This window comes from Ranitomeya variabilis, chromosome 5 (genome assembly GCF_051348905.1).
Source record: "Ranitomeya variabilis isolate aRanVar5 chromosome 5, aRanVar5.hap1, whole genome shotgun sequence".
NCBI classification, from domain to species: domain Eukaryota; kingdom Metazoa; phylum Chordata; class Amphibia; order Anura; family Dendrobatidae; genus Ranitomeya; species Ranitomeya variabilis.
This window is the reverse complement of record NC_135236.1, coordinates 248,257,567-248,284,344: the sequence shown is the minus strand read 5'-3', so window position 1 is coordinate 248,284,344 and position 26,778 is coordinate 248,257,567. Positions and strand designations below refer to the sequence as shown.

The following is a 26,778-nucleotide window of genomic DNA, read 5'->3' as shown; positions in this document are numbered from 1 at the left end:
TTTTTATATCATTCAGTATATGTTTTTGTAAAGCAAATCCCTATGGTGGACAGATGCCGTGACATTCATCCTGACTGTGGCCATAGTTGGGCACATACCTGTCAGGCATATGCACCCGACGCTGGGCACAAATGCATTGTATACCGACCAAAGACATTCATAGTATATCTTGATGATATGAAATAAATGAAATAAATGGATTGGATTGTGAAGCTACTTAGAATATATTGAAGTACACAAAATATATCAGTTTACAGTAAGGTGAACAGCAAAGCCCATTTCAAAGCATCTGCTGCCATATATTTTTTTTAGTACTGACCCTTTATAAATCACTTTGTGGGCACATTGATATATAGTGTGCAATTTTGGTTGTTACAAATTAAGAGTCTATAACAACTGCGGTGGGGATTGACTCTCACACAGCAAGAGATTGTAAAATTTCACTGGCAAGAAATGACAAAAAACTGTTTAAATATATACTGATACAATAAGCAGATTGTTTTTTGAACTACTTATTACAAGTAATGTACCACAGACTAAGGGCTCATTCAGAAGTCAGTTTTACTCATACACATTCTATCATTATTTTTCACAGATAAAACCCGTACCTATTTAAGTCTGTGGGACCATTCATTTGTCTATGTATCTTTGCGAATTGTGTAGTCCACAGAAATTCATGGAGATATGTCCGATTTTAATCCAAGCCTCAGATCAAACACACCAATGCAACTCTATGAGTCTATGAAAAACTCAGCCATCCGTTTGTCATAAACTGTCTGATTCCAGAAGCTTGAGCAGCCTCCATCAGTTCATTTTTTTCATCCAAAAAAACTGATGAAACTCTCACCAGACTCCAAGAAGTATCGTTTCTCCTTTTGGAAAGTGACATGTTAAGCATGTCAAGATGAGGAGACTTAAAGCCACAATGCTCCTCTGGGAAATATGCAAATTGTCTCTTCAGAGAGGAAGAGAACTAGAACTCTAGTGCCACCTATTGGAAGTAGCAATCCTAACAGTCAATGTTGACCCTTTAAAGAGCCTTGTCACATGACTTAGGATAAAAGCCAAACCAGAAGCCAATGTTTAGCTGAATTTTGCATTCACCCCAGGTTGAAGAATGGAGGATGGAGGCTCGGGAGGAGACACTGGATCAAAGCTACAGGATAATGCATCGACTTTAACATTTTTAGATCTGGGGTGAAAAGTAATGGAAAATTGAAACTGAGGAAATAAAAAGCGACCACCGGGCCTGCTTGGGAGTCAATCTTTTGGCAGACTCGATGTAGGCTAAATTCTTATGATCGGTAACCACAGTGATAGGGTGGACCGCCCCTTCCACGAAATGCCTCCATTCTTCAAACACCAACTTGACCGCAAGTAGTTCTCTATTGCCCACATCATAATTTCTCTCTGCTGATGAGGACTTCTTGGAAAAGAAGGCACATAGTTTGGGAACCCCCAAGGACACTAGCGCAGGCCGGCAGAGAAGAGAGGAGTGTTAGGCAGGGCCGAGGTCAGACCAGAGGATGGCGTGGTAACCGGAGGGAAAGACAAATAGCGTAGTAAGAAGCGAGCCAGGGTCAGAAGCCAGAGAAAGCAACGTGGTATCAGAGTGACAAACTAGCGGAAATTCAGGGGACGTAGCCGAGGTCAAACCAGGAGAGACACAGGAGGTACAAGATCAGAAGGCAGATAACAAATGGGAAACACACCAGGTAATGCACAAGCAAGAATACGTAAACAGGCAGTGCACACAGATATACGGGGTCAGTTGCTCAGCTGAGAACAGAATTATCACTGACGAGGATCTCGACACAGAGGCGGGTACATATAGTCCACCCAAATTCAAAGGGAGGCCACACAGAATTAACCCTAAGAGGATGAACAATGAAATCCCATCCATGACCATGACAATTATATTCTATGAGGGATGATTGCATCATACTCTATGAGGGGGGCTACATTATACTTTATGAGAGGACTACATTGTATTTTATGGGAGGCTAGAATATATTGTATGGGGGCTTCATTATACTCTATGAGGGGGCTACATTATATTCTATGGGGGGGCTGCATTATACTATATGAGGATGGTTACATTGTATTCTATGGAAGGGCTACATTATACTATATAAGGGGGCTGCATTATATTCTATGGAGGGGCTGCATTATATTCTATGGGGGGCTGCATTATACTATATGAGGGGGATACCATATTATTATTATTATTATTATTATTATTTATATATTCTATGGAGGGGCTGCATTATACTATATGAGGGGGCTGCATTATATTCTAAGGGTTTTTTTATTATATTGTAAGATGGGACTGCATTATACTCTTGAGGGGGCTACATTATACTCTGTGGGGTGGCTGCATTATACTCTGTGGGGTGGCTGCATTATACTGTATCGAGGACTATGGAGAATACATTATACTATATAAAGAACTATGGGGTGCATTATACTATGGGAAGTGAATTGTACTACATGGATGACTATGGCGGTGCATTATACTATATGGAGCACTATATGGAGGACTGAGCAGTGTATTTTAATATATGGAGTACTATGAGGCGTGTATTAAACTATATGGAGGACTGAGGAGTGTATTATACTATATGGAGGACTATGGGGAGTGTATAATACTATACAGAGCACTATGAGGAGTATATTATACTATATGAAGGACTGAGCAGTGCATTTTAATATATGGAGGACTATGAGGAGTGTATTATACTATATGGAGGACTATGGGAAGTGTATAATACTATATGGAGGACTGAGTAGTGTATTTTAATATATGGAGTACTATACAGAGTGTATTAAACTATATGGAGGACTATGGGGAGTGTATTTTAATATATGGAGGACTATGACTGCTGATAACATGATACTGTATGGGGACAGATTGATCTATTAGTGATTGTTCTGGTCCCATCATTCTTCCTCAGTTGGTGTAAAGAGGCTGGGAAACAAGTGTCGAATGACTTCAATATTGTCGATCACACTTGTTTAGCAGCCTGAACACAGCGCATGTAAATACAACAGAAATGCTTCTGTGTGATCTGCAACATATTAGCATTTGGGGCCCCATTTTAAACTTTTGCGTAGGGCCCCACTTTGCCTAAAGCCGGCCCTGGAATGGCTCCATAGACTATCACAGGTACGAGTGCTATCGGTTAAAACCACAGAAAGCATTCATACTCGTGTGAATGAGGCCTAAGGCTATGTGCACATGTTGCGGATTTTGCTGCGGGTCCGCAGCAGCTTTCCATGTGTTTACAGTACAATGTAAACCTATGGAAAACGCAATCCGCAGTGCCCATGCTGCGGAAAAAAACGCGCGGAAGGGTTACATTCCGCAGCATGTCAATTCTTTGTGCGGATTCCGCTGCGGTTTACACCTGCTCCACAATAGGAATCCACAGGTGTAAAACCGCAGGTGGAATCTGCATAAAAACCACGCAGTGCCTTTTACCTGCGGATTTCAAAAATCCACTGCGGAAAAATCCGCAGAGCTCCTTTCTACGTGTGCACATACCATTATAGTGATTTACCTCTGAAGCTCTTTGGCTTAAAACATAGATACAGTATTTGTATTATGACCAAGAGTTCTGATTTAACAATAATTAGTGATGAGCGAGTGTACTCTTTGCTCAGGTTTTCCTGAGCATGCTCGGGTGACCTCCGAGTATTTATGACTGCTTGGAGATTTAGTTTTCATCGGCAGCTGAATGATTTACAGCTACTAGCCTGCTTGATTACATGTGGAGATTCCCTAGCAATCAGGCAACCCCCACATGTACTCAGCCTGGCTAGTAGATGTGAATCATTCAGCTGCCCATGAAAACTAAATCTCCGAGCAGTCATAAATACTCGGAGGTCACCCGAGCGTGCTCAGGAAAACCCGAGCAACGAGTACACTCGCTCATCACTAACAATAATGCAGCATTTATGTAGAAGGGCTTGGAGTAAGTGTAAAACTTTTTTTTTTACATGTGGTTAGGTGTGTTCAATATATTAGCAAAACTTCAACAGACCCTTGGTAGGTTGGTTATATGAGTTTATTTAGATATAGAGCATAGCTTACCAGCACTAGCTGTACTGCAGTACATTCAGTAGTCATGCAACTGTGCTTTTTAGCAAAATATTGTGCTGCCATCTTATGTACAAATGAAAAACTGCACTTGAAGGAAAGGCTCCTGTACAGATACCATAAATAGGTAACATATATGACATTTAATTCTTACTGCATCTGTGTCAATAACCACTACAAAGTGTGATATAGAAAGACAGCATCTGGGAATATAAATGCAGCCATTATAATGTTTTTTGAGACTAGAATATCCTGCTATTACACATCCATTTTTTAGTTACTACTTGTCGATAAAGAAGTAACACTGTAAGGAGATTCTATAAAAAACTTTTTGCACAGTGAGTGCGGTTTTCATGAAATCACATCCACTTAGCTTTGACAATGTCATGCTGCTGCAATGCAGGTAGGTGCAGGCTTCACTAGATGCCAGTAGAGAGGAAGCAGGTCTGCACCTAACAGAGCTAACCTGCAGTGAGGCTACCACAGGTGGCAGCTGAATAGTCCAAACAAGCAGGGTCAAATCCTAGACTGTAGCGCAGTACAAAAGGAATAAGCAAACTCGAGGTCAGAGACAAGCCAGGGGGTCAGTAACAGTCAGGAGCGGAAAAGTCAAAAGACAAATGACAGAACCAGGTCAGGATACACGCCAAGTCAAACCGGGGGAGTCTGCACACTAAAGGGAAACACTGAGTCAAGATGGGAACAGGGGAAAACAGGGACATGGGTTCAGACAGCAAACGCAGCAGGACAAATCGGAGCAATCAGAGTCAACCTACAGCAGCACTAGGCAGAAACTGTAACTGACAAGACCTGCAGAACACAGTAGGGCTAAATGGCAAACCTGAGACCAGACTGAGGCTGAGAAAAGTTAACCCCTGACATGATCAGACTGGGAAGAGGGAAGACAGGACTCAAAACCCAGTCTGGATCATGGCAGACAAGCAAAAGATTTTCTGTGCAAAAATGCAGCAGAAAAAAGCAGTTTTTACGCTACGTACAAACTGTCCATGCATTGTGGATGTTATTTCATGAAAACTCTGGACCACTGTCCATCTGAAGATGCTAGAATCACCGAGTGGTACCAAATTTAAAACATAACCTTTAATATGATAATGTAAAAATACCAATAAATGATTTTTCACTACATTCCCATTACCCCATATGATGTGGGTCTGTACAAAAGCAGGTAGTAAAATTACAGGGAGAAAAGATCACCCTAATAAATCACTATGGATTCCCTTCCTACCAGTGGAGGTTGGGACCCTTCACAATGGCGCCCCCGCTCAAAGACGGCTCTCCCTCCATTTCCCTATAGAGCCCTATGAAGACAAAGTGCACATAGAAAGATAACAGTATTGTACCATATGTAATCAGGAAAGCCTGATACCCTACCTCTGATATACCATATGGCATTTGCAATATATCAGAGAGGGAAATATATTATAATGAGCCCAACAAGACACCAAAATCATATAATAAAAAGAGTTTCACATAGGCAGATATAAATTGCACATATTCCCAGATATAAATAATGAGGCAGAGAAAAGGGGAGATGCAGAGATAAATAATTTCTTGTTATCTGCACCATATACCATCACTGTGCAGTGTTCAATTAAATATCCACTCTGCACATGTACAACTACATTAAGTGAGGAAAAAAGGACCTATGTGCAGCGCCCCAGAGTCCTGGTCGTTGCAGTACTGATGCTCCGCCGCTAAGGGGAGTGATGGTATGTCTGATGGCACTGAAGGAGTTCACCTGACCAGGTATCACAGACACCAATACACTTCATAGTCTGGCCTCCAGGGGGAGCTAAGGGCGCTATGTATTAGGCCACTCCTCACAATCTGGAAAACTGGGGGTTAGATAGAAAGTTAGACAGAAAGCTGACTGGGTTGGAACCAGGCAACATCCTGTGGCAGAGGGTGTTGCGGGGGGAAGATTCAGGGGGGTCCCTGTCAGGGGTGGGATCCTGACAGAGGCCTAGCGAACAGGAAAGAACGTTAAGGAACCGCGTCTGCACTACATCGCGGCGGTATCTCAAGAAAGGACAAGAAGCGAGGTTTATTGTTAAGAGTGAGAAACGAGATCAAAGCAAAAAGGAGATAAAAGCCAGTAGGAGTCGTGCTGTAAGATTGAGGCAACATCCTACTGAGGCGCGTAGCCGGTGGCCGGAACGCCGAGGAAGTATTGGGCTCCAAGCATTACTTCAAACCAACGGCAGGACAGTTAATTATAGGTTGGCTGTCTCACCTAAATCACCTAAGCAGACATAGGGGGCAACTGTGGGAGAGGGGCATCACTAGGGTCCCGGAAGAACTCCAGGCCTACCCGTCATACGGGTGCGTCCTAGCCATATCATCTGGGGGACGGAGAAGAACATCAGAACAGATACAAGTTGTGAGAAAGAACATCAGGAACAGACACAACAGTTGTGAGGACTATCCCGTGGTGCTCAGCAGGGAAGTACTACAACACACAGGCGCTAGAAGGAAGGCACAGATTTCCACCTGCAAAGGGAACTCTGGAGGTGCCATCGGACTGGCCGGTCTCAGACAGCCCTGTTAACCGTACTCTGGATTGAGGATCTTGAAGCCTTCAGTAAAAAGGTAAAGAGACTGCAACTCTGTGTCCTCGTCATTTATTGCTACCTGCACCGCACACCACCATCTACACCTTTCATTGGACGCCCCTTAGCAGGGTCACGGACCGGGTCCCGTCACCGTGACAACCCTAGAACTGAGACAGAGAGGCCCGGCACCGAGTACCCCGCGGCCCTGCGTCTGGGGGCGCTTCATATGCATATTTGAATAATATCTTATTATATGCACCATGATAGTAGACCATCACTATAAAATATTAACTATCCCCATTGCACATTGCCCCAATAGAAATCCAGGATTAGTAATAAAGGTCCCAAAATGTTCAAAAAATGGGTTTAACAAATTATCCAAACACAAAGACCACTGCTTAAATAATCAATTCAGGGCCAATGCCCAGAAGTCATTCATTTAGGAAATCTTCACCCCCATACATATTTCATATCAAGAGAAAGCCAGCATGTATATTACTTGAGTTGACGCATTTCCCCAATTGGCCGGTTCTTCAGGAGAACATACTGGTACATAACTCATAAATGGGTAAACTTATCTCTATAGAAGACAGCGTGGGAATGGTGCCCGTCCGCTTCTGTCAGGGGAGCCAATATCCACCATATTCAAATAGTGCTAAACTTATCTGGTCTTGAGACGAGATGACTGGTGACATGATTAACTTGTATAATTACATATGGTAAATAACTCATGCAAAAATGAGGTAAAAAGCTGGTTCATGTAAAACCCTTGCAAAAGACCAGGGGGCATTCCCCTAATCTGGAGAAAGAAAAGTTCAATCTCCATAGGAGACATAAGGATCATTAGTCTGTGGAACATCTGACCTGCAGAGTCGGCTACAGAGGTTGGTCTCAGAAAAGGCTTAGATGCTGTTATAGAAGAAAATAAATACTTAAATACATGTATAAAATCTTGCTCTGAGTTGATCTACACTAGGGAGCAGGAGGGAAAATGTGCTCTTTTAGAGCAGACTGTCATGCATTATGGATGTACCTATAACCTGTTCCCTTTATCCTCTCTTTTTGTCCATGGATTGATTAAAAATAATAAATGGAGGCAAATACCAGCTGCAGTGGTGCTATGGCTTGCAAACAGGGCAGACGCTGCTTCTGGAGACCCTAGATTCACGAGGGCACTGGAAGGTGAGTATTATTTATTGTGTTTAATCAATCAATGCCTAAAAAAAAATGATGTCCCTGTTATTAATTCCTCAGGAAAAGAGATATTCAGTTCAAATTATGGTGACATGTTTGCTGCCACCTACTGGCCCTTTTCATATAGCAGTTCAATTCTGACACCTAGTGTTCTTGTCAATAAAGTTCTTGCTGTATCCTACAAGGCTTCTGGAGATGTATGCAGGCCACAGAGGCTGGTTTTCTCAGAGTGTGGAGCGCGACCTTGTCCACATCTGGGGTTAGGATCAACATTATTCATATAATGCTTTTCAGTAGAAGCTGCACATGCTGTTACCAGGGGCACCGATATGTGGCTGCGATAGGGAGGCTGCCATGATAAAATGTCTCGGATAAACTGACAACAGACCTGAAGAAATCCTCACACAACAGTAAAGAGCAGGAGAGGGAATGTATCAAGGTGGAAATGGCCGCAGTGCTGACTATAGCCGCTTCATGACTGGGGAAGGTTCAGACTGAAAGGAGCCGTTCTGGATTAGAATGTATTTTTACAGACGTATAGATTAAATAAAATACTATAATTGCTCCTCATTACAATGAAATCCGTATATAATAACATATCAGGAACTAATCCTGGGATTATTAGGGGCAAACATTACCACAATGATCCACATAGAGAATGATTCCACCATTCCATCCCCAGATATTACCTCCATAGGCTACGTTCACAATTGCGTTGTGTGCCGCAGCGTCGCCGCATGCGTCATGCGCCCCTATATTTAACATGGGGGCGCATGGACATGCGTTGTGTTGCGTTTTGTGACGCATGTGTCTTTTGGGGCGCACGCGTCAGGGCGCAGAGGACGCAGCAAGTTGCATTTTTTTTGCATCCAAAATCATGCAAAAAAAGGACGCATGCGTCACAAAACAATGCGTTTTGCATGCGTTGTGCGTTGCGTCGCCGTTGCGTCGCCGACGCAACACACAACAACGCAAATGTGAATGTAGCCATACACTGACCGAATGACACCAAAGAAGCTGAATAATGCCACCATTCTGTGGCTCAGTAATGCCACCATATAGAGACAGATGGTAGTCATACACTTTCACTGTTCTCTTTATTTGATACAGATTTTAATTAAAGGGAACCTGTCACGTGAAAAAACACTATTAACCTGCAGATATGTGACCCTGTCTGGTGCCCACACTTAAGAGCCCCACTGCTGGGAGGAAATGAACTTTATTCCCCCCTGCAACATTCGGTGTTAAGTCATGGGGGGAAGGGGGGGCTCTGGTGTGGGGTCAGTCACCGCTATGTGTACAGAGAGCGGAGGCTGCAATAACACCCTCCACACTGACTGACAACTGGTCCTAATGCTGAGCTGCTGTCAGTCAATGCCGAGTGTGTGGGTACAGCTGCCGCTATCAATACACAGAGCGATGACTAGAACCGTGCCAGGTCTCCTCATGACTGAACGCCGAACACTGCCGGGGGAAATAAAGTTAATTTCCTCCCGGGAACGGAGCTCTATGTGCAGACGCCGCGTAGGTTCAGAAAACTATTAACTTGCAAATTAACCTCATATCTCAGGTTAATAGTGTTTTTCACATGACAGGTTCCCACATCCGGTCAGTATTTTACCTCAGTATGTGTAAGCCAAAACCAAGAGTGGGTGATAAATACAGAAGTGGTGACGTGTTTCTATTATACTTTTACTCCAATTGTTCCACTCCTGGTCTTGGCTTAAAAATACTGAGGTAAAAAACTGACCAAATACTGAATGTGTGCACGTGACCTAAGGCTTCTTCTGCCATGATTTGCCTCACTTGCTGCACAGACATCTTTGGCTTCTTGCTTTTGCTCTGTATCCACACCCTCAGAGCAGGTTCACACAAGCATATAAAAAATCATTCAGAGTTTTGGATTTGGAAGATTTTTTCCTAACTTGTCATCCGTCTGCAGTCTGTCCTTTTTTTACAGCAGCCTCTATTAGACTCGGTTCACATTACATTATGGGCGTCCATTAAACGGACTACGTTACACCGCGGCATAAACGCGGTGTAACGTAGTCCGTTACAGCCGCCATTACTTCCTATGTCGGACGCATTGCTAGCGCACGCCCACAATGGGCATGCGCTAGGGATGTGCCCTCATTGAGTGACGGACCCTGAGACGCGGGCTGCAGCGTTTCCGGGTCCGTCACTGCTAGCACAGATAGAGCTAGCAGATGCTCTATCTGCGCTAGCGTGCTGCCATACTGGCACTTGCGTTTACAGCAGCACGTTACCGTATGTGTTGAACGGGCTGCTGTAAACGCAATGTGAACCCAGCCTTAGTCATTTACAGTACCACTTACCATTTCTTGTTATAGAATTGCAATGCATCACTAATAATTGGATGATATACTGTCTCTGGATGGCATCCAATTTTTTTTCTTTACATGTTTTTGTTTTTGAGAAGACTCAAGCAAACAGTGGTAGAACAATGAAAACTCATTGAGGATGTTGTCCTTGGTGAGATTTGAACCAATGAACTAAGTTCTGCAAGACAACACTGCTAGCCTCTGTGTTAGGCCGGCCTCACACTTGGCGTAAGACAATACGCCACGTATTATACGTCCGTACTACGGCCGTAATACAGAGAAATGTTCCCAAAATATTGATCCGTAGTCAGGGTGTTTCAGCGTATTTTGCGCATGGCATCCTCCGTATGTAATCCGTATGGCATCCGTACTGCGAGATTTTCGCGCAGGCTTGCAAAACCGACATCTAATGGATTTATGTGCTCAAATGTTCGGGAAAACATATATACAGTATATATACAATGCCTACAAGTAGTATTCAACCCCCTGCAGATTTAGCAGGTTTAATAAGATGCAAATAAGTTAGAGCCTTCAAACTTCAAACAAGAGCAGGATTTATTAACAGATGCATAAATCTTACAAACCAAAAAGTTTTGTTGCTCAGTTAAATTTTTATAAATTTTAAACATAAAAGTGTGGGTCAATTATTATTCAACCCCTAGGTTTAATATTTTGTGGAATAACCTTTGTTTGCAATTACAGCTAATAATGGTCTTTTATAAGACCTGATCAGGCCGGCACAGGTCTCTGGAGTTATCTTGGCCCACTCCTCCATGCAGATCTTCTCCAAGTTATCTAGGTTCTTTGGGTGTCTCATGTGGACTTTAATCTTGAGCTCCTTCCACAAGTTTTCAATTGGGTTAAGGTCAGGAGACTGACTAGGCCACTGCAACACCTTGATTTTTTGCCTCTTGAACCAGGCCTTGGTTTTCTTGGCTGTGTGCTTTGGGTCGTTGTCTTGTTGGAAGATGAAATGACGACCCATCTTAAGATCCTTGATGGAGGAGCGGAGGTTCTTGGCCAAAATCTCCAGGTAGGCCATGCTATCCATCTTCCCATGGATGCGGACCAGATGGCCAGGCCCCTTGGCTGAGAAACAGCCCACAGCATGATGCTGCCACCACCATGCTTGACTGTAGGGATGGTATTCTTGGGGTCGTATGCAGTGCCATCCAGTCTCCAAACGTCACGTGTGTGGTTGGCACCAAAGATCTCGATCTTGGTCTCATCAGACCAGAGAACCTTGAACCAGTCAGTCTCAGAGTCCTCCAAGTGATCATGAGCAAACTGTAGACGAGCCTTGACATGACGCTTTGGAAGTAAAGGTACCTTACGGGCTCGTCTGGAACGGAGACCATTGCGGTGGAGTCCGTTACTTATGGTATTGACTGAAACCACTGTCCCCACTGCCATGAGATCTTCCCGGAGCTCCTTCCTTGTTGTCCTTGGGTTAGCCTTGACTCTTCGGACAAGCCTGGCCTCGGCACGGGAGGAAACTTTCAAAGGCTGTCCAGGCCGTGGAAGGCTAACAGTAGTTCCATAAGCCTTCCACTTCCAGATGATGCTCCCAACAGTGGAGACAGGTAGGCCCAACTCCTTGGAAAGGGTTTTGTACCCCTTGCCAGCCTTGTGACCCTCCACGATCTTGTCTCTGATGGCCTTGGAATGCTCCTTTGTCTTTCCCATGTTGACCATGTATGAGTGCTGTTCACAAGTTTGGGGAGGGTCTTAAATAGTCAGAAAAGGCTGGAAAAAGAGATAATTAATCCAAACATGTGAAGCTCATTGTTCTTTGTGCCTGAACTACTTCTTAATACTTTAGGGGAACCAAACAGAATTCTGGTGGGTTGAGGGGTTGAATAATAAATGACCCTCTGAAAAGACTTTTCACAATTAAAAAAAAAAATAAACAAAGAAATAACATTCTTTTTTGCTGCAGTGCATTTCACACTTCCAGGCTGATCTACAGTCCAAATGTCACAATGTCAAGTTAATTCCAAATGTGTAAACCTGCTAAATCTGCAGGGGGTTGAATACTACTTGTAGGCACTGTATATATATATATATATGTCATTGAGACACATATATATATATTCTGTATTTAGATTTCATTCAGCGCGATATCTGTGAACAGCCGGTAATTCAATTGCCGGCTTTTCATTTCTCCTGCACAAACCCGACAGGATATGAGACATGGTTTACATACAGTAAACCATCTCATATCCCCCTTTTTTTTGCATATTCCACACTACTAATGTTAGTAGTGTGTATGTGCAAAATTTCAGCGCTGTAGCTGCTGAAATAAAGGGTTAAATGGCTGAAAAAATTGGCGTGGGCTCCCGCGCAATTTTCTCCGCCAGAATGGTAAAGCCAGTGACTGAGGGCAGATATTAATAGCCAGGAGAGGGTCCATGGTTATTGGCCCCCCCCGTGGCTAAAAACATCTGCCCCCAGCCACCCCAGAAAAGGCACATCTGGAAGATGCGCCTATTCTGGCACTTGGCCACTCTCTTCCCACTCCCTGTAGCGGTGGGATATGGGGTAATGAAGGGTTAATGCCACCTTGCTATTGGAAGGTGACATTAAGCCAGATTAATAATGGAGAGGCGTCAATTATGACACCTATCCATTATTAATCCAATTGTTGGAAAGGGTTAAAAAACACACACACACATGATTTAAAAGTATTTTAATGAAATAAACACAGCGGTTGTTGTAATAATTTATTGTTCTCTCAATCCATCAGGAACACCCTCGCTTGGAAAAATAATAAACGCACAAGATACATACCTTCTGGTGAACCATCTCGTCCCACGAAGTAATCCATCTGAAGGGGTTAACTAATATTACAGGCAGGAGCCCTGCTAAATGCAGCTGTGCTCCGTGCCTGTAATCCCCGGCAAATGAATGAAATGTAGGTCATTGACCTACATTTCCTTCAGTCGCGGTGAGGCGCCCTCTGGTGGATGTTCTCATGAACTGCAGCCTGGGAACTTTTTCCCACGCTCCAGGTCAGATGAGGACATCCACCAGAGGGCGCCTCACCGCGACTGAAGGAAATGTAGGTCAATGACCTACATTTCATTCATTTGCCGGGGATTACAGGCACGGAGCACAGCTGCATTTAGCAGGGCTCCTGCCTGTAATATTAGTTAACCCCTTCAGATGGATTACTTCGTGGGACGAGACGGTTCACCAGAAGGTATGTATCTTGTGCGTTTATTATTTTTCCAAGCGAGGGTGTTCCTGATGGATTGAGAGAACAATAAATTATTACAACAACCGCTGTGTTTATTTCATTAAAATACTTTTAAATCATGTGTGTGTGTGTTTTTTAACCCTTTCCAACAATTGGATTAATAATGGATAGGTGACATAATTGACGCCTCTCCATTATTAATCTGGCTTAATGTCACCTTCCAATAGCAAGGTGGCATTAACCCTTCATTACCCCATATCCCACCGCTACAGGGAGTGGGAAGAGAGTGGCCAAGTGCCAGAATAGGCGCATCTTCCAGATGTGCCTTTTCTGGGGTGGCTGGGGGCAGATGTTTTTAGCCACGGGGGGGCCAATAACCATGGACCCTCTCCTGGCTATTAATATCTGCCCTCAGTCACTGGCTTTACCATTCTGGCGGAGAAAATTGCGCGGGAGCCCACACCAATTTTTTCCGCCATTTAACCCTTTATTTCAGCAGCTACAGCGCTGAAATTTTGCACATACACACTACTAACATTAGTAGTGTGGAATATGCAAAAAAAAAGGGGATATGAGATGGTTTACTGTATGTAAACCATGTCTCATATCCTGTCGGGTTTGTGCAGGAGAAATGAAAAGCCGGCAATTGAATTACCGACTTTTCACTAACAGCGCTGCGTATTTCTCGCAAGTCACACTGCTGGTCCGTGTGGAATCCGTATTTTTCTCGCCCCCATAGACTTTCATTAGCGATTTTTTTGCGCAATACGCTGACAAACGCAGCATGCTGCGATTTTGTACGGCCGTAGAAAGCCGTATAATACTGAACCGTAATATACGGCTAATAGGAGCAGCCCCATTGAGAATAATTGTGCCGTTTATTTTGCGAGTTTTACGGACGTAATTTCTGTGCTCTTACGTCCGTAAAACTCGCTAGTGTGAGGCCGGCCTTACCAGTGACACTCAGCTATGCATAGGTGATAACTGAAGCCCCAGAGATGAACTGTTATATAAATTGGTGTGCATGCAGTATGTAAGCGCATATTCACACTAGCTACTAAACGAACAAAAACTCAAGAAAAAAACTTAATATGCAAATACCCTGCAGTAAATAAACAGCAATAGTGCTTGAAAATAGCATAGGGTGGCCCAGTTCAAATCCTATTGTACTTCCTTTTTTAAATCATGTATTTTTTATTAAAGCATATGACACTCCATTAACACAGTCCGATACAATTTCCAGACAAATACCGTACATTAGATACATGACCTGATAATATATTTTCATTTTACTAAACAACACCCTTACCACCTAACCAACCCCCCTCTCCCTCCCCCCAATCTCTTGCCCATTATCCAATACAACCATCTGACAGCATCACCTCTTGAGAAAAGATAACAAGCTTTACAAAAACACGCCTGTACATGTAGGAGTCCCCCCCAGAATCAACTACACAACACCCATTCTACTTTGCAGTAACTCAGCAGACGCCACACCTGGGTGATCCATCCATCCACCCCACACATTTTCAAATTTTGTATTCTGACCTCTCTTACTGTATATATTTCTTTCCATAAGGACAATAAAATTTATCTTGTTGATAAATTCCTTTTTCCCTGGCGGTTTTTCATCCAACCAGTGCATTGCGATAAGCTTTCTTGCAGCATACAACAATCTTGCGATAGCCAGCCTTCCACATTCATCCGTAGCAATATCATCCATACAGCCCAAAAGTCAGCGGGTTACGCACCACATCTACTCCTGTCACCTCCTGGATCAAGTTAAGCACCTTCACCCAAAAGGCGAGCACACGACCACATCATATGTAGCAGATCAGTGCCTTCCTCACCACACCTGGGACATTCTGAGTCACCTCTCAGTCCTGCCTTCCTCATCCATGCCAGGGTCCTGTACACCCTATACCCTAATGTACTTCCTATTGTACTTACAGAAACAGCACAGCACTCAGACTCCCATAATTCTAACATGTATCACCTATTAGGGTGCAGGCGATCAGTAAATGCTACGGATTGGACGCTGGGTACTTGTGCAGTGCCCAAACCGCAGAGATCAGATGTTAAAGCATAGTGGATGGGATTTCAAGAAATCCCATGCCCACTATGTGTCCACAGACGCCCACGGCTCACCTGCGGAGATGGATATGCGGTGCGTCTCTCCAGACTGCAGCATGTAATTTCTCGTGCGGAGAAAATGGAATGTATTGGATTCAGTTAATCCGCACTGTTCAGTGGACACATGCGGATTCACCTGCATTCAATAGACAGCAGTGCTTTGGACGCAATGAACATGCACTGTGTCCAAAGCGCTGCCATTTCTGGATTGTGTGCACCTGGCCTTAGATATGTGATAAATATTTGTGGCTGAGAACCCCATTGATGTAAACCAATTTACTTTCCAGAGTCTGAAGGTGGAGCCATTGCAAACAAGAGCCATCAAGCTGATTACCTTTTCAGTAGTGATGCATCACATCGTGACACCCAGAGGTATGTATGATTCTATAGTAAATCATTACACACTGACATTCAAAGTGATGTAAGAAGCAAGGAGGAGATTAGTATCAGTGCTGTATGGAAATGTGTCAAAGAGTAATTATAAGGGTACGTGTCCACTTTCAGGATGGCCGGCGGTTTGGACGGAGCAGCAAACCCGCTCCGTCCTAAGCCCCGCCCCTTCTGTGACGCGATGATGCCGGATGTGTTCATTGCACACATCCGGCAAAATCGCACCCCACACATAGGGCCCTGTGATGTACCTTGCGGCGGTGCAGCGTCGCCGCAAGGTACACGGACATGCTGCGATCTAAAAAGATGCGCAGCATGTCCGGAATCGCAGGGCCGACGGGTGCGTGTTACCACACATAGTAGAGACGGGATTTCATAAAATCCCCTCCACTATGCTGTAACGTCTGGACGCTGCGTGTTTGACGCTGCGGCTCTGCACAGCATCAAACACGCAGCGTTTCCTGCACGTGGAAACATACCCTTACCATTTTAGAAAATGGTCCAAGAATTTTCTTATGGATTATACAGTGTGGTTCTAATATTTTTATTTTAAGCCTCCATCGAGTTTTGGTCTAATATGTCTGATACAAGTTTGCATGTAGCCTTGATAGGATCAGTGATGTTAGTAAACTTATACTGGGCCCCATTCACATGTCCGTGTTTAAACACTAGTGAAAAAATGGTACCGGAATCATCAGTGTTTTGGATCAGTGTATGTGTGTCTCTTTTTATCATTATCATAATCAATATTTTTCTTGAATAAATGAATAAATGTGACGCCCGAGGGTCCTGGTCGTAACAGTGGCATTGCTTTCCTCACGGGGAGAGTGATGTCACGCTTGGAAGCGATGAAGGATATCTTTCACCAGGTAATCACATACGCACAACACATTCATACTCCAGGCCGGAAGGGGGAGCTCTGAACCCGGATTAAAGGTGAATTTTCTCCGCGTACACAGCTCGTCCTGAATGAGCGGTCTCGTGGTACCGCTCATTAAGGTCATGAATATGCGCATATTCATGACCTTAATGAGCGGTATCACAGGACCGCTCACGCAGGAAGAAGGTGCTGCGCCGGGAGTCGGGACAGAGCGAGAGGGATGTCGGCGCGGCCGCGCGGTGAGGAACAGGTAGATAGGAGCGGGAGCGGGGGGGTGGGGTGGAGAGATAAGCCATGCATTCAGGGGGGGAATATGAGCCATGCATTCAGGGGGGGAATATGAGCCATACATTCAGGGGGGGAATATGAGCCATGCATTCAGGGGGGGAATATGAGCCATACATTCAGGGGGGGAATATGAGCCATGCATTCAGGGGGGGGAATATGAGCCATGCATAGGGGGTGGAATATGAGCCATGCATTCAGGGGGGAAATATGAGCCATGCATACGGGGGGGGGATATGAGCCATGCATATGGGGGGGAATATGAGCCATGCATACGGGGGGGGGGAATATGAGCCATGCATTCAGGGGGGGGAATATGAGCCATGCATACGGGGGGCAATATGAGCCATGCATTCAGGGGGGAATATGAGCCATGCATTCAGGGGGGGAATATGAGCCATGCATTCAGGGGGGGAATATGAGCCATGCATTCAGGGGGGGGGAATATGAGCCATGCATTCAGGGGGGGAATATGAGCCATGCATTCAGGGGGGGGATATGAGCCATGCATTCAGGGGGGAATATGAGCCATGCATACAGGAGGGGAAATATGAGCCATGCATACAGGAGGGGAAATATAAGCCATGCATACAGAAGGGGAAATATGAGCTATGCATACGGGGGGGGGGGAATATGAGCCATGCATACAGGAGGGGGAATATGAGCCATGCATACAGGAGGGGGAATATGAGCCATGCATACAGGAGGGGGGACATGAGCCATGTATATGGGATGGGAGGTAGATGAGCCATGCATACAGGAGGGGGGGTCATTATACAGTATACACTATGGAGCATCATGTGTGGCCATTATACAGTATTGAGCTTCATGTGTGGCCATTATACAGTATGGAGCACTGTGTGGCCATTATACAGTATGGAGAACTGTGTGTGGCCATTATACAGTATGGAGCATCATGTGTGGCCATTACACAGTATGGAGCATCACGTGTGGCCATTATACAGTATGGAGAACTGTGTGTGGCCATTATACAGTATGGAGCATCATGTGTGGCCATTATACAGTATGGAGCATCATGTGTGGCCATTATACAGTATGTAGCCCTGTGTGGCCATATTTTTTTGTTTATAATTATTGTATAAGAAGCAGTATGATCAGCAGTGCTAAATGGCTGTGGTTGGGACGTGGATATGGGTGTGACTAGTTGTGAAATGGGTGTGGTCAGAGGCGTGGCCTAAAATTTGCCGCGGTGCACTACGTGCGCCGCAAACTTTAAACCTCCTTCCCTTCTTCAAAAGTTGGGAGGTATGGTACCGCATTTGCCAGATCATGGCAAGTGCCGCAAATCCCATAGGGAATGAATGAGGCCGAACGCAGTGTTGCCATAAGTGATCCGTTACGCGGCAGATGCAGAAAAAGGCGACTTTCACATCAGCGATTCTTGCCAAAGTCACTGCCGATAGTGTCATACTCACCAAAGGGGGAGGCAGCACTAAAAGTGCCTAGGGCAGCAGAAACTCTAAATACGGCCCTGGACAGTGAGTGTCAGAAAGACTGAATGGGCTGTCTAGCCGGAGTTGCTACAGCTCCTGGAGAAGGGAAACAGAGAAGGAAATGACAGCTTGTGGAAAGTGTGGAGGAGAGAGAAGGCACAGGAGAGTGACATCAGGGGAGCAGTAAGGAGAAAATTGGTGTGCACTAGGATTGATAAAGGGTGACGTGCTGGTGTAGTGGAAAGTATAGTACACCGCACACTCTGTATGTAAATTGCAAATAGTGAAGAATTTATTAACAAAATTTACTATGTGACATGAAAAGCGACCAGAGGTAATGTATTGACGTTTCGGCTCAACCTGAGCCTTAATCATACAATCGCTTTAATGTGCACAGAGGAGAGGATAATTATCCTTGGAAGTATGGAAATGAAGGCTTACACTTAAGTGCCTGTTTGTAATGCGTGTGAACACGCCAAGGCTGCCCTTAAGTGGGGTCTTGTAGATAATGCTGATGAGCGGCGCTCCCGCGCCCTGCTGCCCGTGCTGGTGTAGTGGACTGGATAAAGGCCCCGTCTCACACAGCGACGCTGCAGCGATACAGACAACGATGCTGATCGCTGCAGCGTCGCTGTGTGGTCGCTGTGTGGTCGCTGGGGAGCTGTCACACAGACAGCTCTCTCCAGCGACCAACGATCAGGGGAACGACTTCGGCATCGTTGAAACTGTCTTCAACGATGCCGAAGTCCCCCTGCAGCACCCGGGTAACCAGGGTAAACATCGGGTTACTAAGCGCAGGGCCGCGCTTAGTAACCCGATGTTTAACCTGGTTACCAGCATAAATGTAAAAAAAAAAAAACAGTACATACTCGCCTTTCGGTGTCCCTTGCCGTCTGCTTCCTGCTCTGACTGAGCCGCCGTACAGTGAGAGCAGAGCGCAGCGGTGACGTCACTGCTCTGCTCTCACTTTACGGCGGCTCAGTCAGAGCAGGAAGCAGACGCCAAGGGACCTGACGGACATCAGATGGTGAGTATGTACTGTTTGTTTTTTTTTACATTTACGCTGGTAACCAGGGTAAACATCGGGTTACTAAGCGCGGCCCTGTGCTTAGTAACCCGATGTTTACCCTGGTTACCAGTGAAGACATCGCTGGATCGGTGTCACACACACCGATTCAGCGATGTCAGCGGGACCTCAACGATCAAAAAAAGGTCCAGGCCATTCCGACACGACCAGCGATCTCACAGCAGGGGCCTGATCGCTGGTACGTGTCACACATAGCGAGATCGCTACTGAGGTCGCTGTTGCGTCACAAAACTTGTGACTCAGCAGCGATCTCGCTAGCGATCTCGCTATGTGAGACGGGGCCTTAAGTCCATGAACATCAAGATAAACAGTATACACCGCACACTCTGGGAGTATATAATGCAAAGATAGTGGAATTTATTTATGCTACATTGAAACATAAGATTCAATAATGCAGAAGGCGACCAGAAGTTAAACTGCCGTTTCGACTCGTCCCGAGTCTTTATCAAAAGGTCGCTAGAAAAAATAAAACATATGTAAACAAACAATGCCAATGGTACAGATATCATACATGAAAAACAAAAAAAATATAAAACAAATAAAGTTCAGGCCCAGAATTGAATAAAGGCACAATAAGACCATAGCAAACAATAGGCACCAATCAATCAAACAAGATAAAGTTTAGGCCCAAAATATAAAAGTTTAAATCACCCCCCTTTCGCCCCAATCAAAATAAATCAATAAAAAAAAAATCAAACCTACACATATTTGGTATCGCCGCGTTCAGAATCGCCCGATCTATCAATAAAAAAAGCATTATCCTGATCGCTAAACGGCGCAGCGAGAAAAAAATTAGAAACGCCAGAATTACGTTTTTTTGGTCGCCGCGACATTGCATTAAAATGCAATAACGGGCGATCAAAAGAACGTATCTGCACCAAAATGGTATCATTAAAAATGCCAGCTCGGCACGCAAAAAATAAGCCCTCAACCGACCCCAGATCATGAAAATTGGAGACGCTACGAGTATCGGAAAATGGCGCAAATTTTTTTTTTTAGCAAAGTTTGGAATCAGTTTTAGCATTTAGTGAACCTAGCAAAAAAGCCAAACAAAAAACAAGTGTGAGATTGCACTTTTTTTGCAATTTTGCCTCACTTGGAATTTTTTCCCCGTTTTCTAGTACATGACATGGTAAAACCAATGATGTCTTTCAAAAGTACATCTCGTCCCGCAAAAAATAAGCCCTCACATGGCCAAATTGACAGAAAAATAAAAAAGTTATGGCTCTGGGAAGGAGGGGAGCGAAAAACGAACACGGGAAAACGGAAAATCCCAAGGTCATGAAGGGGTTAAGAGATAATGTAGTTGATAACCGTCCCGTTGAGCGTGGGGTCTAAAATAATGCAAATAGTTAGATATTGGTAGCAGTGTGGGCGAAGGTGGATGTAACCACGCTGGATGGGGCAGCAGATTACCTGGCGAGAGGATTGTACGAGCGGCACTCCCGCGCCTAGCTGAATGTAGCCTGCTGCTGTCGGCATCAGCGCTCCGATATAAGAGCACCGGAAGTGCGTCATCCGGTACCGGAAGTGGCGTCACGCTCACAGTAAGCGCTGATGCGCTTGTGCGGAAATGCTGAGAGGGGAGATGCGTTGCTAGGAGATGAAAAATCATCTCCCTGCGTGCGTGAATACACATGTGAATGCTGCAGGGTCCCATATGTAATAGTGCCGAGGTAAATGTACGATGAGAGAACCCATCACTGTAACCATGTACGCAAGCCTAGTTGGTGGACTAAATAAAAGTAAAAAGAATAACCCTAGGGAGGGGAGGAGGGGGAGAAAGGGGAGAGAGGAGACAATTGTCACTAGGGATTATATGAGGGACTCACCGGTAAATTCATCGGGTCTGTGGTGAGGGAGAAAAGAAAAAATAATTAGTTACACAGACATATGAGCCAGTCCATTTCTCTGTTAAGACCCCTGGGTGCTAGGGTGTCAAGGGTATATATCCAGTACGTTTCCCTGGATTTGAGAAGCTTAATGTGATCACCCCCGCGTCTAGGGCGTGGTACGTGCTCAATAACCTGGAACTTGAGCTGCGCCACGGAGTGTCTAGCTGTTGTAAAGTGCTCAGGGAGGGGGAGCCACGTCTTTCTACATCTAATGGTGGACTTGTGGCTGGCAATCCGATCCCTTATGTGTTGTATCGTCTCTCCAACATAGAGCAGGCCACAAGGGCATTTGATTACAAAAAATGACAAAGTTGGACTCGCATGTAAAAAAGCCTCGGATGGGAAAGGACTTGCCAGTCATAGGGTGTGTGACATTATCTGATCGAATGATATTGGAGCATGCGGCACAGTTCAAGCACGGAAAGGTACCCAGGGGAGCAGAGCAGTGATTTGGCTACCTCCCTGGCTAGCGCAGATTCCAGTAGCCGGAAGACCGAGGCCATGTCGGACACTAAGAGACATAGCTGAAACCTGCAGGACAGCTGAACTTTAAGTTACCTGTCCGCCTTTACACCTAGGAGGCACAGTGACATAGGGTCCGAGTCGTGATAGAGACCATGTAGAAAGGCTTGAATCACCTGTTATACGGGTTTATGTCCTAACCTATATGGGGGACAGAGAGGAACTGTGAGGACCTTATCAGAAGCCATAGGCATACCTCCCAACTTTTGAAGACGGGAAAGAGGGACAGCGCGAAGCGCGCCGAGGCAAATTTTGGGCCACGCCTCTGACCACACCCATTCATAATTAGTCACACCCATATCCACGTCCCAACCACACCCATTTAGCACTGCTGATCACACTGTTTCATATACAATAATTATAAACAAAAAAATATGGCCACACAGTGCCCCATACTGTATAATGGCCACACATGATGCTCCATACTGTACGATGACCACACATGATGCTCCATACTGTATAATGAACACACATGACGCTCCATACTGTATAATGACCGCACATGATGCTGCATACTGTATAATGGCCGCACATGATGCTCCATACTGTATAATGACTGCAAATGATGCTCTATACTGTATAATGGCCACACAGTGCTCCATACTGTATAATGGCCACACAGTGCTCCATACTGTATAATGGCCACACAGTGCTCCATACTGTATAATGGCCACACAGTGCTCCATACTGTATAATGACCACACATGATGCTCCACACTGTATAATGACCGCACATGATGCTGCATACTGTATAATGACTGCACATGATGCTCCATACTGTATACTGGCTGCACATGATGCTCCATACTGTATAATGACTGCGCATGATGCTCCATACTGTATACTGGCTGCACATGATGCTCCATACTGTATAATGGTCACACAGTTCTCCATACTGTATAATGATCCCACATGATGCTTAATACTGTATAATGACCCCCCTCCTGTATGCATGGCTCATATTCCCCCCTGTATGCATGGCTCATATTCCCCCCCTCCTGTATGTATGGCTCATATTTCCCCCCCATATGCATGGCTCATATTCCCCCCCTCCCTCCTGTATGCATGGCTCATATTTCCCCCTCCTGTATGCATGGCTCATATTCCCCCCTATGCATGGCTCATATCCCCCCCTATGCATAGCTTATATTCCCCCCCTCCTGTATGTGTGGCTCATATTTCCCCCCCCCCGTATGCATGGCTCATATTCCCCCCCCCTCCTGTATGCATGGCACATATTTCCCCCTCCTGTATGCATGGCTCATATTTCCCCCTCCTGTATGCATGGCTCATATTTCCCCCTCCTGTATGCATGGCTCATCTCTACACCCCCCCCCGCTCCCCCCACGCTCCCATCTTGAATGGAGCGGCTTACCGTCCTCCTTCATCCCCCCTACCCTGTCCCCCGTCCAGGGGCTGACTGGCAAATTTTGGCCTGGGGGGAAAGCACACAGCAGTGGCCCATTAGTAGCGGCTCATCCTTAAAGGGGTTGTCGGATCTTATGCTACATGTCTACAGTCACTATGTGTGAATCCTCATATCGTGCGCACTGTGCGCTGTGAAGATTCTCTGGTGCCGGCAACAGGTGGTCTTGTGACCACAAGCATGCAATATATATATTCCCAGCCACATTTCGACTAGACTGTTTTGGGCCTTGTTCAATACAGTTGCATTCGCCATGCAAGTCTAGTCGGCATGTGACTGCATGTATGCAAATCACAAACTTGCAGCCAGACATCCGCCAAATAACCACAGCTCTGCGAGCAATGTGAGATTCACAAGTCTGCAGTCACATAGAATGACACAGAGTGAAAGCACCAATGACACACACACACATGCACAGCCCCACTGTATAATGACAGACACACGCACAGCCCCACTGCATAATTACACATGCACAGCCCCACTGTATAATGACAGGCACACGCGCACAGCCCCACTGTATAATGACAGGCACACATGCACAGCCCCACTGTATAATGACAGGCACAAACGCACAGCCCCACTGTATAATGACACACACACGCACAGCCCCACTGTATAATGACAGGCACAAACGCACAGCCCCACTGTATAATGACAGGCACACACACACAGCCCCACTGTATAATGACAGGCACACACGCACAGCCCCACTGTATAATGACAGGCACACACGCACAGCCCCACTGTATAATGACAGGCACTGTTGTGAATTCTATTTTTGGGCTCCCTCTAATGGTCACAAGCGGTACTGTGTAGTGTTGTCTTTCTGCAGGTTGGCTGCATCAGCTGGTTCGTTATCCTTGGTTGGTTTCCTATTTAGCTCACCTGGAGACTCAGTTCCTTGCCTGCTATCAATGTATTCAGTGCTCTTCAGATTCCTTGTGTCTACCTTGCTCCCAGTCTCTCCAAGACAAGCTAAGTTTTTGTTCATTTTTTGATTATCAGTGTTCATTATGTTTTTAGTCCAGCTCGCTAAAATGTGATTTCCTCGCTTGCTGGTTGCTCTAGGGGACTGAGTTTCTCCCCCACACCGTTAGTTGGTGTGGGGGTTCTTGAAATCTCAGAGTGGATATTTTGTAAGGGTTTTTTACTGACCGCATAGATTCCCTTTTCTATTTTCTGCTATCTAGTATTAGTGGGCCTTATTTGCTGAATCTGCTTTCACCCCTGTGTATGTGCCTTCCTCTTACCTCACCGTGATTATCTGTTGGGGGCTTCTATATCTTTGGGGATTATTTCTCTGGAGGCAAGAGAGGTCATTTCTTTCTCTCTAGGGGTAGTTAGTTCCTCAGGCTGGCTCGAGACGTCTAGGATTTTTTAGGCACGTTCACCGGCTACTTCTAGTGTGTTTGGATAGGTTCAGATTTGCGGTCAGTCCAGTTTGCCACCTCCCTAGAGCTTGTCCTATGTTTGTTACTTAGCTGGAGTAATTTGTGATCCTCAACCACTAAGGATCATAACAGTATAGCAGGCCAAAAAGTGTTTAATGCATCGCAGAAGTGGGATAAAAAGAAGACCTGAGTACATTTTTTTTTTTTCCTCCCGCTTTTCCTTTGCTGCAGTCTGTTTAGCTTCTTTCATCCCCTTGAACTCTGGGTGGTTTTGAGCTCAGCTGCAGACATGAATGTTCAGACTCTGACTTCTAGTGTGGATCATCTTACTGCACGGGTGCAAAGTATTCAGGATTTTGTTATTCATAGCCCTATGTCAGAACCAAAGATACCCATTCCTGAGTTGTTTTCTGGAGATAGATCTAGGTTTCTAAATTTTAAGAATAATTGTAAGTTATTTCTATCTCTGAGACCTCGTTCCTCTGGTGATTCCGCTCAGCAAGTTAAAATTGTTATCTCCTTGTTGCGCGGTGACCCTCAAGATTGGGCTTTCTCTCTGGCGCCAGGAGATCCTGCATTGCTTAATGTGGATGCATTTTTTCTGGCTCTTGGACTGCTTTATGAGGAGCCTAATCTTGAGAATCAGGCAGAAAAAGCGTTGCTGGCTATCTCTCAGGGTCAGGATGAAGCAGAGGTGTATTGTCAAAAATTTCGGAAATGGTCGGTGCTTACTCAATGGAATGAGTGTGCCCTGGCTGCAAATTTCAGAGAAGGTCTTTCTGAGGCCATTAAGAATGTCATGGTGGGGTTTCCCACCCCTGCAAGTCTGAGTGATTCTATGGCTTTAGCCATTCAGGTTGATCGGCGTTTGCGGGAGCGCAAATCTGCTCATCCTTTGGCGGTATTTTCTGAACAGAGACCTGAGTCTATGCAATGTGACCGAACTCTGACCAGAATTGAGCGACAAAGTCATAGACGTCAAAATGGGTTGTGCTTTTACTGTGGTGATTCTACTCATGTTATCTCAGCATGCTCTAAACGCTTAAAAAAGAAATCTAAACCTGTCACCATTGGTACTATACAGCCTAAATTTATTTTGTCTGTTACTTTGATTTGTTCTTTGTCGTCCTACCCGGTTATGGCTTTTGTGGATTCGGGTGCTGCTCTGAATCTGATGGATTTGTCGCCAGGCGCTGTGGTTTTGTCCTGGAGCCTTTGGAATTTCCTATTCCTCTGAGGGGAATTGATGCTACGCCATTGGCTGAGAATAAGCCTCAGTATTGGACGCAAATGACCATGTGCATGACTCCCGTACATCAGGAGGTGATTCGCTTTCTTGTTCTGTATAATTTGCACGATGTTGTCGTTTTGGGTCTGCCATGGCTGCAAGCTCATAATCCAGTTTTAGATTGGAAAGCTATGTCTGTGTCAAGTTGGGGTTGCCAGGGAATTCATGGCGATACTCCGTTGGTGTCTATTGCTTCTTCCACTCCTTCTGAGGTCCCTGAGTTTTTGTCTGACTACCAGGATGTATTTGATGAGCCCAGGTCCTGTGCCCTGCCTCCTCATAGGGATTGTGACTGTGCTATAAATTTAATTCCTGGTAGTAAATTCCCTAAGGGACGACTTTTTAATTTGTCTATACCAGAGCATGCCGCGATGCGGAGTTATATAAAGGAGTCTCTGGAGAAGGGACATATTCGCCCATCCTCTTTCCCTCTTGGTGCAGGTTTTTTTTTGTGGCCAAGAAGGACGGTTCTTTGAGACCTTGTATAGATTATCGTCTTCTGAATAAAATCACAGTCAAATTTCAGTATCCTTTGCCACTATTGTCTGATTTGTTTGCTCGGATTAAGGGTGCCAGTTGGCTCACCAAGATAGATCTCCGTGGTGCGTATAACCTTGTGT

The 26,778-nt window shown here is 45.2% G+C and overlaps 1 protein-coding gene across 1 annotated transcript in view; it reads left to right on the top strand.

Moving 5' to 3' along the window:
* Window positions 1-8,061: 8,061 nt before the first annotated feature.
* Window positions 8,062-26,778, top strand: part of TERB2 (telomere repeat binding bouquet formation protein 2) — a 151,091-nt gene continuing 132,374 nt past the window's right edge. The window contains exons 1-2 of the mRNA XM_077260979.1: window positions 8,062-8,125; window positions 15,828-15,912. Coding sequence (XP_077117094.1) covers window positions 8,062-8,125; window positions 15,828-15,912 — 149 coding nt within the window. The remainder of the gene's footprint in view (window positions 8,126-15,827; window positions 15,913-26,778) is intronic.